This window comes from Acanthopagrus latus, chromosome 1, assembly GCF_904848185.1.
Source record: "Acanthopagrus latus isolate v.2019 chromosome 1, fAcaLat1.1, whole genome shotgun sequence".
Lineage (NCBI taxonomy): Eukaryota > Metazoa > Chordata > Actinopteri > Spariformes > Sparidae > Acanthopagrus > Acanthopagrus latus.
The window spans coordinates 12250414-12275203 of NC_051039.1; the positions used below are offsets into that span (position 1 = coordinate 12250414).

The 24790-nt window shown below is 45.3% G+C and overlaps 1 protein-coding gene across 1 annotated transcript; it reads right to left on the reverse strand.

The window, feature by feature from the left end:
- Positions 1-1043: 1043 nt before the first annotated feature.
- Positions 1044-24529, reverse strand: mxd4 (MAX dimerization protein 4). The gene is made up of 6 exons (XM_037107420.1): positions 24279-24529; positions 23548-23647; positions 19896-19925; positions 7511-7625; positions 5670-5832; positions 1044-4441 (listed from the first exon to the last, which is right to left on the reverse strand). Exons 1-6 carry the CDS (start codon positions 24340-24342, stop codon positions 4272-4274), a joined length of 642 nt encoding a protein of 213 aa, XP_036963315.1. The 5' UTR covers positions 24343-24529; the 3' UTR covers positions 1044-4271.
- Between the last annotated feature and the right edge of the window lie 261 nt (positions 24530-24790).

The window sequence follows — 24790 nt, forward strand, 5'->3', positions numbered from 1 at the left end:
AGTCGTGTACACGCGCTCACACACACAAAACAAAAAAAAAAGGAACTTATATAACATCTTCTGAATGCATATTACACATCCACTAAAAAGGAACATATTCACAGGTCTCTGGCACAGAACTCTCCCTACTCCCCCCCCCACACACACACACACAAAACAAAGTCCCCACCGTCCTCTTTCTCAACTAGCCAGCCCGCCCTCCTCTACAACCTCCAGGTTCTCGCTGGTACAAACGATGAACTGTAATGCTGGTGTGACGCCCGATTACACAAAGATGCAAACTAAGGAGAAAAAGACATTAAAGGCTTGGAGTCCGGAAAGAGGGAAGCTGACCTAAAGCCTACAAGTAGTTAAAGCTATCGTCTGAAATCACATAAAAAAGGAACTAATCATTCAGCGTGGAAGGTTTAAAAAGTGACTATTTATTTGGCAGGAATAATATTTCTTGGAAGTCCGTGTGTTGATTTTGTAAAGCACCGTTGCTCAGCAGGCCGAGGCAGTGGAAGGTGTGCGATTTCATCCGTGCACGCACTCTTCTCGGCCCTGAACCTGCTGTTCGCGCTTCACCCGATTTCATCCCCACCGCCCCCCTCCTTCTCTGCCTCGGCCTGCTGATCCCCCCCCCCAAACATCACACTGTGCTTTTGTGAAAAAAAAAAAACACACATAAGTAAAAATCTCTGTGCAACAGTGACATGAAAGCAAATCTCAAACCTCGTCTGTACTCGCTCTGAAGTCAACAATCTCTAAACCCCTCGCCCCCTAATCTCTCTGATGACCCTTCAGCTGCTTGACATGGATGTTTCGCAGTAAAAGAAGGAAGCGGTAACATCTTCCATTGCCTCTTCAAGGTGTTTTTTAAAAAAATAAGAGCAACTCTGACTGACTGAACAGTCTTCACTAATTGGTACAATCTCTGCTTTTTTTTTTTAAAAAAAGAAGATAACTTTTTCCAAGGCACATCATTAAAAGAATTTCCATAAACACTATCCGTCCAGCGTTCCAACTAAATGTTACCAGTCAACTCATTCTTGAGCGTTTTCTTTTTTTTTTTTGTGCTATGTTCATTTTTCAATGACGGCACTGAAAAATTATAATCTCATATCCGGCCACCTCGGCTCATTCCCATTCACTCTTGTCGCTTTTTTTTCCGCTGGGGGAGGTTCTGTGCAAGAGAATAACTTTTATGCCATCGATGCGTGTTTACCATGTTGTTCATTTTTGACCGACAAACTGAAAAAGGACTCTTTTTTTTTTTTGCTACAAACAGTCATGTACAAATCCTTTGTAAACTCTCAATGACAGAAAACGAATAAAAACAGCTTCTCCAAATAAAAGAAAAAACAAAAGAAATCTCGATTTTTTTTTTTTTTTTTGCCCTCCTGCAGTGTGTGGAGAGAGTGCAGATAGGAGGTCAAATTCATCAAGATAAAATATCGAGTTGGTCGCAAAAAAAAAATAAAAATAAAATGCACCACAGAGTCAAAAGCAAAACCACCTGCTTGTCTTTTTGAAAAAAAAAAAAAAACCCTGCCCGCCCACCCTCCCCCTCAGAAAGCACACGATGGTAAATATTGCTGTGTCTCAAGAGGTCCCCTGATCAACGGGTAACACTATTTCTGGGACGGACCACCGGGAGCTGCGGAGGATAACACCTTAAGCTGCCATCGACTGGATTATTCTTTATATCGCTCCTCTCCCAGTGACTCCCAATTGAACAAACACATAGTCAACATACAATAATAGTAAAATGACAAAAAAAAAAAACAAAAACAAACATGCGCTTCAAGCCCAGAAGTTTTGAACCCCGTCGGTGACCATCCGGGGCGACTGGAAGCTGCCATGGGAGTTTACCAGTGTGTTTTTTTTGTTTTGTTTTTTTTAAATAGATCTTTTTCTGCGACAGAGGCGGCACTGGCAGATGAGCGGGCGTCAAGAGGGCGGGGAGTGCCTGGACGAGGGCGTACTACAACAGCGGCTTCTCAGTAGAGACCGAAGGGGGCTTTCTTTTGTCGTCTTCGTTCTTTTCGTAAAACTTTTTTTAAAATGAGGTCTTCTCTTCAAGTGCCCCCCCCCCTTTTGCTCATGGAAGTGTTTTGGCATGGTGAGGGGACGAAATGGAAGCTTTCAGCCCCGCCAGAGGAGGGACGAGGGGGAGGAGGAGGAAGGGAGAGTATGACCTGAGAAGGGAGGTGGGAGGAGGAGGCGCAGGAGGAGGAGGAGGAGGAGGAGGAGGGAAGTCGAAGGCTCACCAAGGCACAGAATGACAGCAGGAGAGTCACCCAAAGGGAGAGGGGCCAGTGTATCAGCTCCCCTGTCCCCACTCTCCCTTCAACAAGCCTGGCCTCATGTCTGTCTGTCTCTCATATATATATATATTTATTCATATACTGTATATATAGATAGATATACTCACTCTTTTTTGTCTTTTCATTACAAGAGAACATTTAGGAAAATATAATACAAAATTTAATACAAGAAATATAGACTACACTGGCTTATATCACTTTCAGTGACGCGTAGCTTCTTCTGTATGCAAGTTTTTTTTGTTTTCTTTTGAGTCTTTTGATTTTTTTTTTTTTTTTTTTTGATTTTTTTTTTTCTGGTCAGACCTGCCGTGGTGGACCGGCCCTTGGGTTTGTGTCGGGACGCCAAGCTCCGAAGAACTTCCACAGACTGAGGCCCTAATGATTATTAAATGGTCAGAGAGCTACAGAAGCGCCTCCTCCGTCAACAGTGACTATTGTGCATGAGTTACAGACGAGTTAGAGAAGAAATTGCAATCTACGTTGGTCTTCAGCAGCTCCCACGAGCTCCAGGAACAAGCAACAGAGAGAAAAGAAGATCGTTCGCCTTGTTTAATGAAATCAAAAGCTCGACTGCGATGCGATTAGTTTGCCAACTAAGCTACGATGAACACCGCCTTTTTTTTTTTTTTTCCTCTTTTCGCATTTTTTCTCCACTTTCACAGCTTTGACTTGTTGATCGGAACTAAAAGCAAAATCCAGACACACATGAGTGAACGCGGCGTGAAAAAGTAACAAAGCTATAGAGAAACGCAAATTGTGGGTGAACGGCGTCGCGAGAGCAGAGAAGGGATCCATTAGTGAAGGAAAGAAAAGGGAGAACTGCCCCTTTTTTTCTGCAGGTCCACTTTCTGCGGGCGCCGTCTATAGGGTAAAAAAAAAAAAAAGTCCCATGACACCTCGTGGTCCATCAGAATCGTTTAAACACTCAGAGGAAGCACCCTTCCCCTTGTATTTATTGCTACATCAATTCGCTACTGAGGAAACACAAGATTTGGATCAATCTTTTCAGGAGTAGAGTTTTAGTTCTGAGGCAACTCCTTTTTTCTTTTTTTTTAAATTTGATTTAGTAGTCCATCCACACCATGGGGTGGTATAGTGTAGTGGTCAGTAGTGTGGAGTAGTGGTTAGGCAGCCCAACCAGTAGGGGAGACAGGAGGGTCTGGACAGTAACTATACATCTATTTACACTCTGTCTTCTCTGCTACAGCTCTGTCACTTTTTCAGCTCATCTCTGGCCAAAGGTCGGCCACATCTGGTGATAAAGACGTGCTGATCTTGTGTAAAGGAAAGATACTGTGTGATGTAAATAACTGTTTGCTGCATTTATTGCTGAGCAAACCGAAGTGCTTCACCTCCTACATCACAAACGTTGTGCAAAAGCCTCATCCGTGTGTTATTGCCTCATGGAGAGGACACAAAGCTTATATTTTGTTTTTGACCTCTCTTTAACTCACTTGGTTTCTCTCTCTCTTTTTTGCGCACACAAACACACTCTCTCTCTCTCTCACACACACACACGCACGCACGCATCCCTTAAAAAAAAATCCTGATTAACAAGTCAAAGCTGTACACCACACCACAGAAGTCCCCATCAAAACCACAAATTATACCCTCCCCAACCCCTTCTCCCTCTCTCTCTCTCTCGCTCTCTCTGAGCCTGCGGCAACACTAGGTAGGGATTGTGAGGGCAGCGGGAGGGCAGGGCGTGTCAGGAGGGGCAGGTTCAGGCAGGATACAGTAGGGTGAGGTAGGGTCAGTGGTCAGGAGGGTCAGGAAGGCTTGAGTGGCATTTGAGCCCCATGTGCTTCCTGGAGAGCCGGGGCCAGGAAAGGAGGAACAGATTCAAGGTGTACCGCCGTCGTGGACTGGTCTGATGTCGCTAGCGGGCAGCGTTGGCAGTTGCAAATGGTCGGGGAGGGAAGCGCGGGGGTGGGGATGGAAGCCGGATGGCCACGCGGTGTCTTAACAGTGGTGCGGCTGCAGTCTGTGGGAATGTGTGGCTGTGTAGCTGGTGTCGCTGGAGCTGCTCTGGAGGCTGTAGTGGTCCTCCTCCTCCTCCTCCTCGCCGTCGCTGATGCTGTCCACGCTGTCCGCCTCGACAGGGGTGAACTCCATGCCCTCGATGTCCACCTCTGCACGCAATAAAAATAAAGAAGAAAATACACCAGGTTATTTCCGGTGCTGCTCGAAAAACGGAACAAGGGGGGGTGGGGGGAATATTTATTTCCACCCAACTGTGGGCATGTTTATTAGGGAGCCCGCTGCGCCTGTGGATTAAACCCGGATTTAGGCAGCCATTAACTCTGGGCGAACAGGCAGATCTTTGTGCTCCCACGGCTAATCCTCATCCATTGATAAACAACTGCATGTGTGTTTACCTCATCCAGGATTAGTAAATATACTGTAACAGTCCGAGCTAAGCGCATCAGGGGAGTCCGTGACACCGGCGTGCGGCACGTTGCGCCCCTCCGGCTCGGGTCATGGTCAAAAAGAAGTGGATCATACGACCACATGAAGCGTTTCTAGCTGTTCTGACAGCCACACTCGACCGTGGCGGGGTGAGACAGGATGAGCATTGGCCGACACAGATCTGATACTACTGCATCGAAAAATGTAATATTGTATTTTTAAAACCGTATCCTGTACAAGTCGCTAGCAGTTTATGGATACTGACCTGGCACACATTTGGCACGGAATGCTTCTGGGAATTAGAGTGGTCTCGTTTCTAGTGAATAAATTACGTGGTTTCTGATCAGCGCAAAGACTCATTTACTCGCCAGTACAGATTCCATCCAGCCTGCACCAGGCCACGGCAGACCAGATGAAATGTAGTCTCCTGTCATCAGTAGCTAAAGGGCAGAGCTACATTTCTTCACCTGCAGTCCGAGGTGTTAACCTCCAACCCCGGGGCATCGCCTGCAAACAAGGCCCGGGGCCAATCATCGAGTCGTTTTCACTTGGATCACAGCGAGGCTCAGAGTTTTATCAGGAGACAGCGAGCAGAGTGCAAACAGCAAACAGCTCTGACTGGGTTTACATTGGAGGTGAAAGCGCGAATAGCAGTTATTTCCATATATACTGTAGCTGCAGGGTACACAGCGTACGTGTCAACCTGAGCCATACCTTGGTCGTTACTGATTTGCATCAAAAGATTTTACATTTGATTTCCATGTCTTAGTTACGTAAAGCTCGGACCACAACAATGCTCAGGGCTGATACAGCACGGGCTGCACATTGTGAATTTCTGAACGCTTCGTGAGTGGCAAACTTTTCCCTAGAATGTCGCTACATTTTCATTTCAAGCGTTTCAGAATACGGCACGCCGTCTAAAGTCCGCTTTCAACATTTGAGTCTGCGTACCTTGCTCTGAGTCGGTAGAGATGGTGGAGCCCATGCTGTCGGTGCGGATGCGCTCAACGGATCCGGACACAGAAAGCTGCTCCAGGCGGCGTTTGAGGTAGCGATGCTCTCTCTGCAGCTGCTCCTTCACGTTTAAAGCCTTCCTGTCCTGCTCCTCCAGTTTCTGCGGTGACACACGGAAATGAAGGAGAGGAGTCAGTGATGAAGTTTGCCATCTTCACTCTCTCTTTTAAAGGGTTCCACCAATTTTACACATTAAAAGTGAGATTACAGGTCTTATGGAGTACTGCCACATGTGAAAAAGTTGTATAACATGGTATGTTACTGTCGCTAACATCTATCGTTGCACCAAAATGAAGTAAAAAAAAAAGTGAAACATGTTTTACGCCCACACACGAGGCTGACACCAGAAAAAACTACCTACCTACGTACCTACATATAACCACATTTTTTTGTTTTTTGTGCAATTTATCTTCCCATAATACAATTTTAAATGACACCATTTAAAAGTGTCGGTGTACATTAAAAGGTAACAAGTGAGCGCAAGAATACGGGGGAAGATTATCACATTGTTTTTGAAGAATCATTTCTGTTGCGAGGATTCGAGTTGCTGGTGCTAGGTGCCAGGTGCTGTTCGTGGTGTTTCGACTTATAAATGTGCAGGCTTATGAAATCGCTTTTGTTTTCTATCATCTCCTGCCAAAGACACCAACGAGAGCAAAATTTCAACATACACTAAGGAAGCAGCCATGTGGCTGTGTGAGGTTTGCAGGTTGGAGGGTAAAAATAAACATCAAATCTTGTGAAGATTTGACTCAACTTGGGACTAGATTTATTGCATGTGAAAGTTCTCGGTGGTGAATCAAAGCGAGGCCTCACCCCTCTCTGAACGAGAAGACTCGACAGCAGCTACGAGAATTAGCGGAATCTGTCGGAGCAGAGGGGACACACATGATAAACAGGAAATGAAGGGTTAAAACTCGCTACGTCTGGATTTTCCACCGACCGCACTGTTGCAGCTTGTAAACAGCCAGATCAGTACAGCATGTCCCAAACTGCACTAAAGATTTACAGCCCATCCTCTGTGTGACGTTGTGCATCAGATAATACTCTGCAAGCGCTGATGTTCAAAGTTTTGCTGAGCCCTTGAAAGTATCTCCCATGTCTCTCAGCGTGAGCGAGCTGCAGCAGTTAATGAACCGTAGAGAGGAGGAGTTTAACAGACCTAACATCCAATTATGTGCTCTCACATATCTGAAGATCAGCCACCAAATGTCCTGCATATTCCACTTTGTTGACTCGTTTGTTAGGGGGGTTTTTTTTCCCCTTCAGTCTTGGGAGCAATTTTTTTTTTCCGGCAGGCCCTGAACCGCTCTGATTGAAAGATTAGACAACAATACAACACTTAAAGAAGGCAAGGCAGAAAAACCAAACAGCTCAGAGAAACAGGAGAAACAGAGCGTGAGTCTGGCATTCGTTTTTCTTCACACTAGAGCTGCAACTGACAATTACCGTGCCTCTTTAAATTATTTTTCATTGATGGATTTATTTTTTTTTTAGGTCTAACAACGTCTGAAAATAGTAGTAAAGAGCCTTTCATAACAGGGGCATCTTCAAATTGCTCGTTCTGCTTGAAAAAGAAACCAAAGATGTAAAGATAATTTGAGGATGATTTGAGGTGGGAGCCAGCAAATGTTTGACATTTTTTAGTGAACGAATAATAAATCATGGCTCTGAAAGGCTAACTTCAAATCAGATATGTCTCGAGCATTTTTTTCTTTTGTATGGCTTTGGGGTTGGTTTTTTTTTTTGTTTGTTTTTTTTTGTTTTGTTTGAAGTACCTTGATGTGCATCTTGGCCCTTTTCAGCAAGCTCAGTGTGGTGTGTCTCGTGCTGTCTGGACCTAAAGGCACCAGCTTCTTCAGCTGCTCCAAGTACAGCCGTAGTTTGGCACGTCTGCAAACACACAAACACAAGGGTGAGTCAGCAGACATCCACCAGCAGAAAAGTGAGAAGGCACCTACACAAACAGATTGTCCCTGAAGGGCAGAAACAAATACTGTTCCTCCTACACTCTCCAGTGTCGTGTTCCCCTCTTATGATGGAAAACTGAGTACTACATGATCTGGATTGATGCTTCCGCTGGTCTGGTTTCACTTGTGACTCTGAGGATTGAGTGTGAGAAGCTACATGTTGAGCGGGTTGAAGGAAATCAGAGTTGTTGCTGGTTAAACATGTTCAAAAGCTTTGCAGAGGCTCCGTTTTAAATCCCTGTGAGAGGTTTCCTACTCTTCCATTTTTCCCTTTTCAACTTCAAATTGAATTACTTTTTATCGTATCACAAGTTCCAAAGGATAAATAGTCTGAATCCCATGTTATTTAATTCAGAACAGCGTGATATGAGGGGGATATTTAGTTTTGCAGAAAGGGCAGAGATTTGCAAACGGGGTCCTTTCCAAACAGCTCTTCAATTTCTGTGCGTGAACAACTGACTCAGGATCTCACTCATAAATCGGACACGTTCTGGAGATTCTGAAAACTCAAGATCTTCATTTTCACTCAGTCGTTCATAAGCGAGGATGGGGCATGGTTCACCTCTATGAGAAACACATGATTAACACATGGGCTCAGGAACACCGTAAAAACCTTTCATCTGCAAATGATCGCACTCTGTTCTTATTTTACATCTTATACATCATCCCATTTTTTTTTAGAATTGGGGGTTTGTAGTTGCCGGATGCCTCAGTGCAACCTACTGACCACAAAGCAACAGAGGAAGAATCCTTTAACCCGCAGCGGCCAGGTGCAAAAATCATTTTTGACCAAAATGACAGCCATGAGAAGTTTCTCATCCGCTCTGGTCGCTCAAGACGCAAACTGTGGCCTCGGCAAACCCTGCGTCCCTGCCAAAGTCCTGCAGGCCAACAACCCTGGACCCTCACGAGTAAACAGCTCCCTGGACGCCGCATTTAATTCAGTGATAGCGACGAGAAGGCCAAGTTAACTCCGGTGCGGCCGCTGACTAACTTTGTGTGGATATTGTGTGTTATTCCAAAGGACTGCTTTTTATTTACAACATTTTCATCAGCAGATTACCCTCCCGTCTGTCCTTGGTCCATTCAGATGTGTTCATAAAGGCCTTTCAATCATCCATTAGTCGAGCTTGTCCATGACCCGTTCCTTTGTTCTGAGCTAGCCTTTCCCCATTTTCTCCCGTTCCTTTGGCTAACTCTGTCTGAACGGTAAACAAACTCCAACAATGCAAGGTCTCTGCTGGCCATCGCTGCAAGCACAATAAACCTAATCAGAGAAATGAAGCTCTCTGGGGCCGGCAGCAGAGCAGAGCACACGGGGGAACACAGCGAGTACACAAGAACACACTCTTTACACAAGCACGCACACACACACACAGAGTCTTTTCCCTGTTTCTTTTTCAGGAAGGGCGTCGTCTGTGTTTCCCACATAGAATAGGACCCTCTCACTAGCCCCGTCTGTTTCATTTAGAGGTCAGCAGAGACGGCCTTTGGGCAACAGGAGAGTCTCAGTGACCAAATATTATAATCCTTAAATGATACTTGCATCTTTCATTTCCTGGGATTTGGCTGTAGCTATAAAAATTTACCGGATTTTTTATATATTATATATATATATTTATATATACATAAAGAGGATTAACAAAAGCGCCCTTTAAACCATCTCTACCTCTCTACAGGTGCACACAGGCGCTCCCAAAAACAGGGCGTGTGAAAGTGCTCTTGGTCTTTTATTTCCTCCTCTCCCAGGGGGCATGAGCCGAACCCCTCCGCTCCACCCTGCCAACACCAACACACCCCCATCCCACTGGAAAACAAGTGTCTTCTTAGGACAGGGGCGGGGGCCCACCTCCAACCTGCCCCAGTCGAGCCACATGAAGCACTTGGACTCTGGCCAGGGGAAGCAGGGCAGGAAGGAGCTGGGGGTCTGGGGGAGAGCGAGGAGTGTTTTTTTGGAAGGGAGCGGGGTCCGAGCTCGCGGATGACTTTCACTTGGGTTGAAAAAAGGCCTCTTTGAGTGCAGTGTGCTCAGCTGCACTAGGCAGCGCTCCACACACATCATCCAAAGGGTAACTTGAGCCAATGGGCCACCATCTTGCACCCTGTTAGCCCCCCCCCCCGCTCTCCCTCTCTTGTAATGAAAAACAAAAACAAGGCGTTCCCCTGAATACTCTGCCTGACTCTCCTCCTCCCCCTCCAAGAAAACTTGGGCATTTTTTTTTACCAACTTCTTCATCACAGGCCTCACCTGTGTGCTCACCACATATTTTACCTGGCATGCAGAGGGACAGAAATGTGCACAGATGCACTTTCACCATTGCTTTTACCACATAAAAAACAAACATGAATGTCTGCACTGTTTGGTATTCAAGCCTGCAGAAAATACCACTTCTTTTCATCACACCTTAAATCAAAAGTAGACAACTTGCTGCTCAACAGCCACGGTGACCTGGACGAAAACCGTACCCATGTTTTGATTTTTTGTTTTGTTTTTAATGGCATTATGGAATATGCCACACCTAACAGCTGTTCTCCAAAGTATCTCAGGAACACGAAGGAATTTACTCAATTAAGGAAACATAGCTTCTGGCCAGCTAAAAAGGTGGGATAAGGTTGAGTCTCAAAAGAGAAATGTCTCAATATTATGATTTTCAAAACAAATAGGGGGCAGCGTATCGCCAAAGTAACCGCTAACTACCGCTAACGGTAGCTGACGTTGAACCTAAAAGGTTCCCCAAAGCTTGTTTTCATCTGTGTTTCCACTGCTGTCTAAAGACCCCTGAAGATTAAGCAAATAAGTCTAACTCCAGTGGCTGCCACTAACACATTTACAACAACGATGTTGCAATGGATGACTGATAGGCATCATCACTTCTTTGATCAGGAATGTTCAAGCTGCAGGCTTTACCCCAAAAAAATCCTGTACAGTTTGGAAGTACTAACCCTTGAGCAGGGACTTTTTGGAAGGTTAAATCCTCCAGAGGTTCCTCGTTTCTGGGGAAAGTTACGACTTGGAAATGTGGCATACAGTACGACAGATGTTACTTTTGGTTTATGGTCATATGTTACCAGTTTCCAAAATATAAATATCAAAAATAGAAATACCTACTCCTTAGTGGCACTTTTCTCTCCCTACTACCCAACTGCAACTTTAGAATCGACGTCAACAAGCTTTTGCTGTTAATTGTTGATCTACTTAAACATTTCTCTTGCTTAAGTTTCAACAAGCCTAGGCCGAGCTACACATCTCCCTTTCCATCCAAAAGCTTCATGTTTCTGATGCATAGCACTAAGACAGGACCTAGTTAAACCTGGCAGTGTGTCCCTGACAGCTCCCTCCCAGCAGCACACGTTCCCCTGTTGAGGGAGACACACTCGCTTTTTTTTTTCCTTTGAGTGCACACAGCAGATTTGGAGCCGGGGGTCAGGACCCCCCCTCCCTCACGTTTGTTATTCCTGAGCCGAGCCCTGGTCACGCAATGTTTATCAGATTGCCTCAAACAGCCGTGCAAAGTGTGGCACCAGATGAACGTGAACAGCAGCGCCCGGCCCACGTGGTTCTGAATCACATCAAATTTTCCAATTTGTCTGCCTTGAAAATAGGACGGTCCTTTCATATTACAGTCATGAATAGTGTCACAGTGCGGCACTACTTGTGTGGAGTCACACAAGGGTTTGTAGTGAAGGCAGATTCCTGGCTCGTGTGTGTCAACAATGTTTCTGTACAATGGATGAAAAGGCTAAAGATAGAGGTTGTTAAAACTCAAATAGTCTCATTTTAAGGCAATTTTCTGATAAGATAGTAAAAACGTGTGCACTGTTGCAAGCAAAAGCTGCATTTTAGCACTGAAAAGTTTTTGCGACTTTGCAAGAAATTAAAACTGCAAAAAACAACAACCAAACAAAGCAGCCTGTAATTCCTCTGCAGCTGAGGATTTTATAGTAAATCTGAAATTTGATTTGCTCTGCAGTCGTGTCTGCAGGGAAGTGACCACCTGACCGCTCTCACGTGCAGAGTACCACGGGATGATTCCTGTCTGATCTCCCTCCCTCCCCCCTCCTCCTCCCTCTCCATCGGTGCCAAAACAAAGCGAATGCAGAGGAGAGGGAGAGCGACAGAAAGTTAACTTTTGCTCCAAAAGCTGCACGCCTCTCACACTGGAACGAGCCGCTTAAAACTGCTGACTTACGCTTCAAGGTTACTGGGTGCGCGACTCACTTTGGGCCTTGGAAGAACCGTGAAATATCTTGTTTTGCTCCTTAAGTCAAAGGCGAGCAGTGTATCTGCGGCAGCCTGCGCATAATGGAAGGACAGTTATGTGTTCTGCACCAGTGAAAAGAGGTGACCGTGACCAGTTTTCACAGTTTCTCCACACACACAACACACACACACACACACACAGATCTGGGATTGGAGATCCATTGGTACACAATGAGCTGCAGGGCCTGAGAAGGCAAACCAGTGCAAACAACGGGCCTTCACCCTTCACTCACTGCACTGTTTAATGAGCTCGCTGCAGCCCAGCGCATTCCTCAACCCATACGCGCAGGGCCGAGTGGCTTGTCTGGCGAGGAGCCAAAGCCGCTAAACTAAGGTCGGAGGTCATCAGAAACACCACGGCAATGTTTCCTCTCGCCGCCAGAGCTGACTCGGTTTGTTCCCCGCTGAGTCTAGAGAAAAGAAAATGCTATACCAGGCCCCTGGTGTTGTTTTGACTCGAGCCCACGAGACACCAGCGTGAGGGATTCACTGCCTGGCCTGCTCGGCTTTAAGCAGGAACAATAGTGACTTAATCTGAAAATGCAATCTATCAAGTTGCCATTTGACGTCTCCAAAATTACTTTGAGCCCTTAAACTGTGTTTTTAAGGGCTTAAAGGATTCTGGCTCATTGCAATGTGGATCCCATTTTTAAAGTTTGGGCCAGAGATCAGAAAACACGATAACATCGCTAAAAAAAGAGACGTCTCATCCACTGTGTTTTCCTACTTACAGGATAACTTACAGTTCGGATGTTTTCACTTTAAGTCTTACCTCCGAACATGCTATTCTTTAACCACCAAGTTGGTTCAAAGCCTGCATGAACATCTGGCTGCACCAGACTTGCTTTTTCTAGATTTTTCTAGAAAAAAACATTTTTTTTTGTAACATAATAACTAACTAATTCTAATTCTTTTTTTTAAATGTTTTATTTTATTTTTCATTCATCACTTGACTTTTCAGCAGGATCCAGAAACAACATCCCCAAAAGCAAAAAAAACTTCATGCATCTGGCTGCTTGTTTACAGCGCTGCTCCGTTATGCGAAGTGAAAGTGGGGGCTGCGTTGCGTGAGTGTGGATCACCAAGTTTGAGGTGGTGGAATTTGGGGTTGCCAGTGAAGTGGCTCCACATCTGGCTGGCAGGTTCCTGGGGGAGTACGACGCAGATGGAGGGACCCTACCCAGGGGCCGGCCGAGAAACACAACACAGGCACGCAGACACAGACACACACAGACACACACAGGCACACACACACACACACACACGCTGGGCCTTTCAGCAGCCCTTCATCAGTCACCATCCTGCCCTGCCCTCTACATGTTTACATTTAACAGATTTCTGATGTGCCGTCAGAGGGCAGAAAAATAAGACGAAACTGGTTTGCCTCGCCCCCGTCGTCTGAGACACCGGAGACACACAGGGGAGTCACGAGAGGCTTTTATCACGCTGATACAAGTCGAGCTGTATTTGTTTTCTGTCGTCGAGGACGCCGCACCCACCTAATGTGTGCAGTGACAACTGTGAGGCGAGACAGACAAATACAAGTCGCCCCCCCCATAAACACATTCTCCTGGCGGCAGGAACATGGAGCTCCTTCTCACATGACTCTGCGCTCACACGCAAGCGGCAAACAACCACAACAGCGGCGGCGCACAGGGGGAGGGGCCTGCTCACTTCACCACTTTCCTGGTGATTAAACACAGGAAACTGCAGAATTAGTTAGCGCACTCTGTGTAGTAGTAGTATTTCCACAAAACAAACTGGAATTTCCACCGGGCATGCAGGGGGATGCCTAGCAATTAGATTCATTTGAGTTTTTCTGGCGTGTACTGAAACGATCCCCTGTGAGAGAGAGTGGATCATTACAAAATCCCTTCCTTAGCACAGCCGGTTTACACTGGTGTTAACAGAAAAACAGATGTCGGATAGAATTTAAAGAGCTGAGCGTGTGAGCAAACAGAGGGAGGGCTGAGGAAAGGTCTCCCTGTGCATCTCTGAATCATTTCAACACAATGTCAAATGACAGACCTGGACATTAATTGCCTTCCGCTGAGTGTGCACCGAAAAGTACATCTGCACACGTCGGAAGGACTAGCAGAGACAAGTTCAGCGAGCTCCATAAACACATTCCCCCTGACGCGGGGAGCTCTGGCTCTATTATGAATCCTCGTCAATGATTAACATGGAGGAATCTGGTGGCATGAGAGGATGTTCCCAGCTTCCATGTTTAGCGTAAAAGTTTGTCTGTTTACGTCTGAGAGGAGGTGGGGTGGGGTCCAGTCCGAGAGTCTCCATACAAAAGAGAGGAGGAAACATTTCTGCTGCACAAAATGATCCAGATTGCGAGCCAAAAAGCTCACAAACTGCTGCTGTGGTATTTGAAGCTAAAAACCACACCAGACCGAATAAAAGGAGAGACAAAAACAGATTGACGAGTGACAGACCGCCTGCAGCTCTAATCCGCTCCATCAATGCATAATCAAACAAATATTCGCTTGTGACTCCCCGCCTGCCAAAAACACAAGCGAGCGGCGAACGTGGAAGCGGGGCATTCAGCTCGGCCCGCTAGCTATGTGACCCCCATCCACCCACCGACTCTCCCCCCTAAAACAGCCTCTCTTACTTAACTCTGCATTCCAGCGTATGTGTGCATACTCCGCTGACCTGAATTTCAGGCTGCGTGCTTGACACACAGAGCAGCCACGTCCTGCACTGCCTCCCGTCGCTCCCTTCGGCAACGCTCAAGAATGTCTCCTCTTCTCCAGGCTCACACAAGGCCTGAGGGACCCCCAGCCGTTTTTACTTCTCTCTCTAACTGTCTTTCCTCACCCTTCAAACCCGCCCCAAAGCTGTGCACGCACTTTGTCATTAAAAGTGTGTCCTGCGCTCTTGTTTTTTTATTTTTTTTTTATTTTTTTTTTGTTGGGGGGGTTTTAGGAGCATCAGCTGCTTTGTGGCGTCGAAACAAGTTTACTGACACAGAAAATGCGCAGCACCCTGCAGCAGCAACACCTGAGAGGGAGCAGGAGTGTTCCCACCTAAATGTAGGTCTGCGTTCTCGAATATCGGTGCTCGCGTGTGAACAAATAGCCCGTGAAGATCCTCCACGGGCCTTATGCAAACACCCAATCGTCAACAGACGGCGTACATACGTGGCCGGGCGTGACCTGAGCAAGCCAAAGAGAGCTTCTCAGCGCCCGGTGACCTTCGGGTGGAGAAATTCCACATGTGACCTGTGCTGCTGACCTCCAGCTGTGGCTGGTTTCTCGACTCTTTGTCCATATACAGCAGCCTCTGAAGAGTTACAGCCCAGACTGTCCTGAGGCCACGTTCACCCACTTCAGCAGACGCACAAGAACAGTTTGGACAAGCCCAGTCTGACGTAAGATTGGGCAATATGACGAAATATATGAGGAGAGGACAGAAATGTGCCGACCAGTTTTTCCACACAAGATAAACTTGTATCATTTATTTTTGAGAGCAGTACAATTTTTTGGAAATTGAGTTGTATTATGATTCACAATCACAAAATACACTCATCTATAGGTCCAGTGTATAGGATTTAAGAGGCTTTATTGGCAGGGATTTAATATAATATGCATTATTATGTCTTTATTGGTGTTTAATAAGCTAAAAGTAAGAATTAGTATTGTTTTTATTATACTTGTATCTCAATCTTAAAGTTCATATACCTTTGCTAGCAAACTGTACCCATATGGCCACATAAAGTACATTTCAACTTTACCTGAAGTTCACTGATTTCATGTGAAACATACCTGTCGCTACAGATTACGGCCTGTGATCCAAGCATGTACAGGACAACATTCATTACTCTGGCTCATAAGCTGCCTATGCAGGCCCTAATGACTCCAGGTCACTGCGCACACACGTGAGGAATGTAACTGACAGTGTGGCGTTTGAGGAACTACAAAACCCTGCGTGCAATCATGTGAGCATGTGAACGCCACACCAAAAAATCCAAACTGGAAGGAATAAAGAAGCCTTCCACTTTGTTTACATAGCTGTCCGTAAGAGACAAACGTGACATTTAACTCTTTAAAGAATGCCTTAGTTTTTTAAAAAGCAGGATGTGGACACAGTATGACCTTAGCTTCAGACGTATTTACAACGGCTGTGCAGTTTATAATGCACATTAAAATGCAGATTAACAGGATTAACAGGTCCATCAAAGCCTGGCCTGTCACAAAAGAAGATTTATACCTCAAAAGCAGAGAAACGGGCACAGATGAGTTTTGGCAGGAGGGCCAGTATAGAGCGATAAAGGCCCTCTGTGAGGAGCGAGCGCCGCCTTTCTCCTCCTAACTGCCTCAGGTTTCTGCTGACTCAGACACTTTTTAGGGGTGAGAAAAGAGAGCCACAATGAGGAGAAGGAGGGAAAAAAAATAACAGAAAAAAAACAGATGTGGTCTCCGGAGAAAGATGGAGACAAAGAGAGAAGGCATGGAGGTGAAGTAACAGGACGGCTCTCCCTCCCACCGACACAGCGTCATAACTCAAACAGCTCAGTGAAGTGCCCGGCCCAGCCTATACACACAAACACAGACGCACGCACGCACACACACATACACACACACACAGGAGCTGAGCTTCACTCGAGGGGAAGGAGTTCCTCGAGGCCAAATAAATCATCCATCACAGCTGGGAGTACGAGACACTGGGAGAGTAAATTTAATTAGAGAGAAGATTAGACCGTGACAAACTGAGTGCCTGCTCCTGTGGCCATGAAGTGCATGTAAATCTAAAAGTTAAGTTCAAAAGGTGTCACACAGTTGCTGCGCATTATCAGCCGTCTGACACGTGCTGTAAGAGAATCCTGTTTGTTGAAGTACATTTGCAAACTTTGAGCATCATTCTGGCTCATCTCAGAAATGAAACCAAGAGCACCTGACGGCCATGGGCGGTGTCTGTGTCTGGAGAGGTAAAAATAGAAACTGTAAATCCTTTTCTCAATTGAGGGAAGCAGCACGAATGTACCAGATGCCGAGGTCTGACACGGCTGGACTCAGGTTTCCTGTAAACAGGTGATATGTGGGAAAACAAAACCTCTGCAGTTTCGTAATGTCTTGGCGTTTCAAGAGAAGGAAACTTGTGGCGTGGAAGAGTCGTCATAGGCACGATCGAGAGCGGTTGAAGTCAGAAATGGGAAGGAAGCAATGCCAGCGAGAACAACCACACAGTAGCGTTTAGTTGCACGGAAACGTCAAGCTGATTCTGTGCAGCCGATGCAATGACAAGAGAATAAAAAAGCAGCCGAGTCACCCTCGAGATGGTCTATACAGAGCTGTCACGGCCGCACTCGGGCTGCAGCAGATAAGCGGGTTATGTCAGGACAGGCGGCCCAGTGGGACGCTGCTGGCACCCGACCAGACGTCTCACTCTGATAGCAGGGCACAAATATATTCAGGGCGCCTCCTGAACGGCTGCCAAGGCAGCGGTCAGTTTCATGGGACGACACCTAGCATGCATATTAGAGCCTGATGTCCACAGGAAGAAGATAAATTTAGGCAAGAAAACATATGGAAGCTGTCACATTAGACGCTGACGCTGGCTTAAAATGGACAGATGAGTCAGAGGAGGGCTGGGTATCAAAAGAACTTTGGCTTGTTTTGTTAGAAGAAAAGGGGTTTTGTCGGAAAAAATGATGATATTTAAAATAATTCCGATATTCACACAGAACATCCGGTATCAGCTGCATGTAGACTCATCCTTACTTACAGGATAACATTCGTAAGCCACTATTTGACTATTCATAATACGGTCAGGGCCTTCCGGCGTCTAAACCAGACATTCATCAGTCACCTTGTTTGCCATGTGAACGTACAAACACAAGGATGGCTCTGTGCTGCACTAACGTGAACCAAACACACCGACACATGACCAAACAAAGACAGTGAGTCAGGACTCAAACAGCAGCACCTCCCTGGAGTGGTGTTTGAGGGCGTGAGGGAGGTCGAGCTTTTTGAAACGATACCAGGACTGCCGTAGATTAGACGTGGCTGAAGCTCACAGCAGATGCACATTAAACTGGTTGAACAGGACGGCTAGAAAAGGAACAGGACTTTTCTTATGAATCAGCAAGAGACGGACAGAGATCAATCGAGGATACTGAAAATTCCTTTGAGTACTATACCAGTAGGGCCGGAACAAAGCAAATGTTTCACTTTGAATCACTCTCTTGTACACTTTTTCAGATGTTCAGTAATTTGCTGTCTATGGCTGCACTGAACACATTTTTTTGGTTATTGGTTAATCTGCTCCTTAATTTCACAATGAATCAAATAATCATTATATAAAATGTAAAATTATTGTGAAAAACGCTCATCACAGTTCACCAGAGCCCAAAGTGACGTCTCTCGAATTGCTTTGTTTGTCTCATCGATGGTCCACATTCAAAAAGCAGCAAGTGTTTGACAAACTCGCTCAAAAAAATGTATCAAATGATTAGTCTATTTCCAGGCTAAATGTATTTTGATCATCTATTTACTGCACCTCTATTGGTCTCTGAATTGTAACAACACACTGAAAAAGGCCTGTTGAATGTCCTTTGGGTGCTTGTTTTGTTCAACTAAGATCACAAAACCAAAAGATTTCAATACACTTCATACAAAACTAAGTTGATCTGCAAAAAAACCCAAAAAACCTTCAGAATTGAGGTGCGGAAAAAAACATTTTTTTTGCTTGAAAATAACATTAAAACAATGTTTGATTAATTTCCGGTTTGTGAACTTGGATCACAATGGCAGTGTCTGTCATTATGAATAAAGAAATATTTACATGCAGGCAGTGCAGAGTGGCCTGCATGTGTTTGTTTTTTTATTTAAATGCTTCCATCACGGCCAAAGCAAAGAGAGCAAAAATAAGAGAAGTCAGGCTTTTACATGACACAGTGCCAGATGTAAAAAAAAAAAAAAAAAAAGTATTCTCTGAAAACTAGTGATGGCAAAGGAAGTGAGTAACCTGATTATGGAAGAATTTACTGGCACTTGCATTTGTCAGTTTGACTGGACGTCGCTTTGCTGGTAACTACGACCACACCCGTCACCGGACGGTGAGGTAACCATCGTGTCTCAACACCTGCAGTGTGTAATAATCAGCAGGGGCCTTCTCTGTCTCTCAGGTCAGGGAGGAATATGTCTGTACTTGTTTCTCTCTTCACTACAACACATCCATTACTCACTCGCAGACATGTGACTGGCAAACCCCGATCGTTCGACGTGGTTGACAGTGTGTCATGCACACACGGCCCTGACACGCCCCTCTCAGCCCCTGCTCGCATGCTGATAGTCACATCAGCTGTTTCCTAAATCCTCTGTATCTGGCAGTTTTAGTTGTGGATAACCTTGATGTAAAAAAGCACCAAAGAAAAAAACTTTTTTTTTTCTTCTGAAAGCAGCTCTGCTTCTTTGTATCAAAGACAAGGCTTCTGCTTCCTGACAAGAAAACCCCTTTAGATCTGTACAGTCACCTCCCCCGTTGGTGAATTCAAAACAGAGCAAAAACAGACGTCTTTGCCTTTAATGAGCGCGGATATCACATCACCACGAGCTGAATAAAAAACAATGTTTGTCAAATGGAGTGAGATGCATGAGTGGCCATGTGCCGTCTACAGGAGAGGGCCAGATTTGTCCAGCCTCCATTCACGGCATCAGTCTGGGCCGGATTATCACATTACTGACAGGATTCCCTCTCTATACAAGGTTAACGAGCTTCATCCGTAAAAGATGAAGACAGATCTCATCAACATGAGGGTGCTCTTTGAAATCAGCTTACTATCCATTTTCAGACACAAGGAATTAATTGATTAAATCTCCTTAGCTGCTCTCAGAATTGTCAGGAACTCAGAGGGGTGCTGGGCGCATGCAAAATTGGACAAACGTGAGATAGCTCGAAGGGTCGCAGATGTCACCTTACCTGTGTTTCTCCAGCTCATTGTGCGATGATCTGAAAGGACACACAGAGAAAGGCACGAGGATTAGCGTCAGGAGCACCGAAATACCACACAAAAACTTAAAATCAGATGAGAGCCAGGATGCGGTGTGATGAATAATCCCAAGGTGAGAGGCCTGGTTAGTTAACGTTTTGATCTCAACATGAGACAGATGAAAGTAAGAAGTATGGAAGAAACACGAGATCTGAGATAAATTCTGGAAAAAATATGTCAAGACATCAAAGAACTGTGTCGATCCGTCTCTGGCTTCTGGCTTTAAGGCTTTTGAATGTTGCTTTAAGGTGCTGCTGTAAAATAAAGTTTGAGAGCCTGAGAGAAATTTTAAATAACAGGTTTTATACGCTGCACAATTGTTCAGACTTGCAGAGGATTTGAGCAGAGCCTGACCGATTTATTTGTTGGTCGAAAATGGCCTATCACACATATATCACTGTTGGTGTATATGTTGCTTGATATGCACATATATATATATTTTGGGGGGGGATGTTACAATGCAAAAAAAGTGTAAGGTGTAAAGTTTACTCTTTCGGTGCACTGGTGTCATTTTTGACAATAAGGTTTATGGTTAAACTGTAAAACACGCCTGCCTTGGTTACATATTTTTATCAGGCCTTAAAAATAAATACTGGTCTTGCCCTAGAATTAAGGTCACAAACACCCAGGACAAGGGTGGAAAAAACAGAGCTTTTTAAATCTTTTTCCATGTCTGTGTGACATCTGTCAGATAGTGTGAGCGGAGGGCAAAAATGACCCTGGGAGACGGAGAGAAAGAGAGAGCAGTATCTGTGACACTGCACAACAACCCCCCACCCTCACACACAAACAACACACACACACACACACACACACAGACTGCTGGTGTTGCTGCACGCAGCGTGGACGCAGAATAAAAAACACACTCAGACGTCTGGAGGCCGAGACGCTGCAGAATTCCTCAGCTTGTGGGCTATTCCGAGGAGAGCCCCCTGTCCTGATGTGCAGCGAGGGCACTGCAGTCCATCTGACACAGGCCCTCTGTTCATGACACCGCCATGGATACCACCACGGCAATAAAAACAAAAACAGCAACAACAAAAGGCCAGACAGACAACAAGCCTTTTCAGATTTTTTTTCCGCTGTTTGAGAGCCCTTGTGCTCATGAAGCAGTGGTTCCCACAGCTGTGTCAAGGAGACCTCTGCACAGCAGAGAAGAAATAAAAAGGGCGGGTTACAGTTGAACGTGCAACTTGGATAATGTGGCGTCTGCAGAAAAACATCCCAGAAGGAGCTCGTGATGGCGCACTGCTGCGAATACACTTGATCCAAAAAGGACAACAGAGAGCTTTATGTCACCATGCCAGAAGTTTAGCTATTCAAACGTTTTTTTTCCCTAATTGGGGAAACACCTGAGTCAAAGCACACGGCATGACCAGGAAATCATACAGCAGATTGACAAGGAAGAGAATGCACATGGTTAACACACACCTTTACATGTTATGTAAAAGAATGATGTGGCATGCAAATGTCTCTGCTGTCATAAACTTGGCCCTGCTGATCAAAGGCCCGTGAATTAGCCTTTTATCAGCCTTTTTATGGAACACGGCTCGTCCTCAGAGCACCTCGCATACGTTCTCCCACATTGCCAGTGAAGGACTTCATAGATCCGAAAGAAGCTAAGCAGGTTTTCTTTTCATGTCATCTGCTGTATTTGTACTTTTAGTTTCATATCTAGCGTGACAAGGGGGTGCAGCAGAAAAAACTGTTTTAAGGAACATTTTGATTTAAGAGCAGTCTACAAGTAGAAACAAAAAGGAATCTCCAGCAGGGTTTCTTCTCTCTGTGTGCAGACTTTTGTTTTTCCTCCACATGCTCTGAATATTGCACCATGGCAAAACATGTTATCTGTTTTAATTTGCAGATTTAAATCATGACATCAAACGCTGAAACACCAGTTTCGGCATCTACAAAGCGAAGCATTGTGCTGCTCAACCAACAGCCAGCTCCTGTTCAACTGAAAATACTTTTAAAGTTCAAACATGAAACATGTTTTTACTTTACTTCTCCCAGCATCCTGTTGATGTTTAAAAAAAAAAAAAAAAAAAAAAAAAAAAATGCAGGAGAGCATAAAGGGAATTGGGGAATTTGCCCTCATTGCAGCCACTAGAAGAAGTTGGGGGGGGGGGGCAGGCCTGGTGCTGGTGTGTGTCACAGTGTGTAAGTGTCTGTTTCAGCCACCACACCCACCTGCCACATCGCCACACACACACAAACACACACTTTAAAATAATCGTGCTCCTCTGTCAGAGACTGAATGAAAGGAATGTGGAGGAGACTGCATTGTCATTCACAACAATATCAGTTTCAAATTCACAAAAGTCAACGCCTTTAAAGGGAGTGTATACGACAATAGTGATACTATCCCGTACGCACACTGACGTAACTCACTACTGAGGAAATACACCGCGCTTCCCTAAACTAATATTAGCCAACAGGAGATCTGCCTTTTTCATCAGATCTCGACGTGCCAGAGCTCTCGGTGATGAAACTTCACGTAAATGTTTCAGGAGAATTTCAACGAAAAAACATTGACGGGAGAATGAGAAAAGAAACAATCCTATGAAAAAGCTAGTCCCCACGTTAGGGTCATGTGACTTCAAGAGAAAAGGGCTTCATGATGGGGTCACGCCCCACGTTGATCCAATCAGTTTCAAAGAAAAACAAAGTGAAAGAAAGGATTAATCAGTTAGTCGATAGTACGATAACTGCTTTTTAGAACGTTTTAGGTTGAAGGTTGGACAAAAGAAGGGATCTGAGTGGGAAATTCCAATTTTTTTTGCCTAATTAGCAAAACAATGAATTGATTCATGGATTGATGGATGGATTCAAGGTTAATGTGCTGAGGTTTTAATGACCTTTAACCAGCTGACCCAACCCGAAAGTGAAACTCATGTCCTCCTGTATTGTTATATGGCCTTGCAGCAGTATCTGCAGGCTGTAACTGCGCACGAATGGGGTCAAACTCTGCAGGAACACCGCCTTAATCACACTTTAATGAGGAGAGCATGAAAAGCAATAATTCGATCTGAGGTGGCAATGGTGCAAATCTAAAAAAAAAAAAAAAAAAAAAAAGGTGTGAGGAGGTGGAGGAAGGACACTGGACACTTTCATTTGACAACACACACACACACACACACACACACACACACCAAAACCCACATGAAAATAAAAAGGCATTTCAAAGCTCTGCTCTGGTGTTTGAGTGATAACCGTGTGAGACAGGGTGCAGAAATGAAAGGTTATTATACGTCCATGTGTGTTTTCTTCGCTCGGGGAGGGTTTAAGGTGTGTGAGTGTGTGCGTGAGAGAGAGAGAGCGAGAGAGAGACTGTGTGAGTGTGAAACAGAGAGAGAGAGTGGGAGCAGCAGAGTTGACAGTGTACGCGTGGCAGTGTTTATTGGACAGACCAAAACAGAGAGCCCAGCCCAGGCAGGCAGCAGAGACATGGCAGTGTGCATGAAAACAGGTCTCCTGTTCCACTTATGTGCGTGTGTTTTTACCCTATAAGGTGAAATAAATGATGATGATGGTGGTTGTGGTGGTGGTGGGGGAGAGAGAAACAGCGAGAGTTATATTTACCTATTGTTCTGAGTTTTTCTGGAAATTGTCGAGGCTTTCGTTTTCTTTCTGGAAAAGTCGCTACTGTACGGTAAAACAGACGCATAACCGTGCTCCGCCTCTATGGAGAGAAAACAAACAAGATACATGTTAATGCACTGTGCACAGAATAAAGCTGTCAGTGAGCCACACGGCAAAAACATGACATAGCTGGGAGAGGCTTAGAGGAGCGAAAAACGTGATCGATCACCAATAATCGCTTCCAATACGTCCATGCAGCCTCCGACCGATGCCTGTCAATTTCACACGATCCGAGGCTACATGAGCGGATTTTTGAAGCATCTGTCATTTTAACAACAGGCTCGTATTTTCAATGTCACTCTTGTTTACTCATTTCCGAGGAGCTAACGCACGAAACACTCTGCATTCTGAGGGAGCACAACACACGTCCCGTGTCCGACGTGCAGCAAACACAGCTCATAAACACATGACACGCTTCCAATCCACAAAATAACGCTGTGCTCCTCTAGCAGACAGGCTACCAGGTCCACTTTGCTCCCAATCGCCTGACCCACGTCCCATTGTCTGCTAAGTGACATCATACCTGCACTGTGTCCGGGCACGTTAAAACTTTACACACACATACACACACAGAGAGAATATTAAGCTAGCTGCTACCCTCAAAAGCTCCTTTCACGAACAAAACGTTAGCTTAGAAATGCTGTCAACTTGTCAGTTAAGCTTTGAAATACCTCTGTCTCTTCTTTCCAAGTACTCTGCAGCCTCCAGCAGAATTAAAAGAGAATTAAGTTCCATCTTGTTGTTGTCTCGTTATAAAAAAAAAAAAAAATTAGAAGTAGTCTATTTACACAAATGTACACGTCATGAAGTAATGGAATGGAGGTTTTAAAAACTGTGTCACAGCGATGTATGAGCGCTGCTATATTCAGTTCTGAGTCTTCATACTCCAAACTACAAGCCAGTATCAACAGCACCTAACTAAAACTCAGGGGCGGTGACTGATCGCACCTTTGGCCAATAAGAAAAGCCTATGGGCGGGCTCTCCGGACGTGCCTCAGCCTATGAGCAGGCTGAGAACGATGAGGCGCGATTTGATTGGCTTGAGAGTGTAAAAGTCATCAGGGACATACCCTAGCAACAGCCCGAGCCGCCCGCCCCCTCCGCAGCTGAGTGGTTTGACACGGACAGCGGTGTCCTCTGATTGGCTGGGATGAATTCTGGGCGTGTGTCATAGTTGAACTTG

Coding starts and splice junctions, on each gene's coding strand:
- mxd4 (XM_037107420.1), bottom strand. CDS start 24,342: ATGGAACTTAATTCTCTTTTAATTCTGCTGGAGGCTGCAGAGTACTTG. Junction 19,926..23,547: donor AGAAAAACTCAGAACAATAG/GTAAATATAACT, acceptor GTGTCCTTTCAG/ATCATCGCACAATGAGCTGG. Junction 7,626..19,895: donor AATGAGCTGGAGAAACACAG/GTAAGGTGACAT, acceptor GTGTGTTTGCAG/ACGTGCCAAACTACGGCTGT.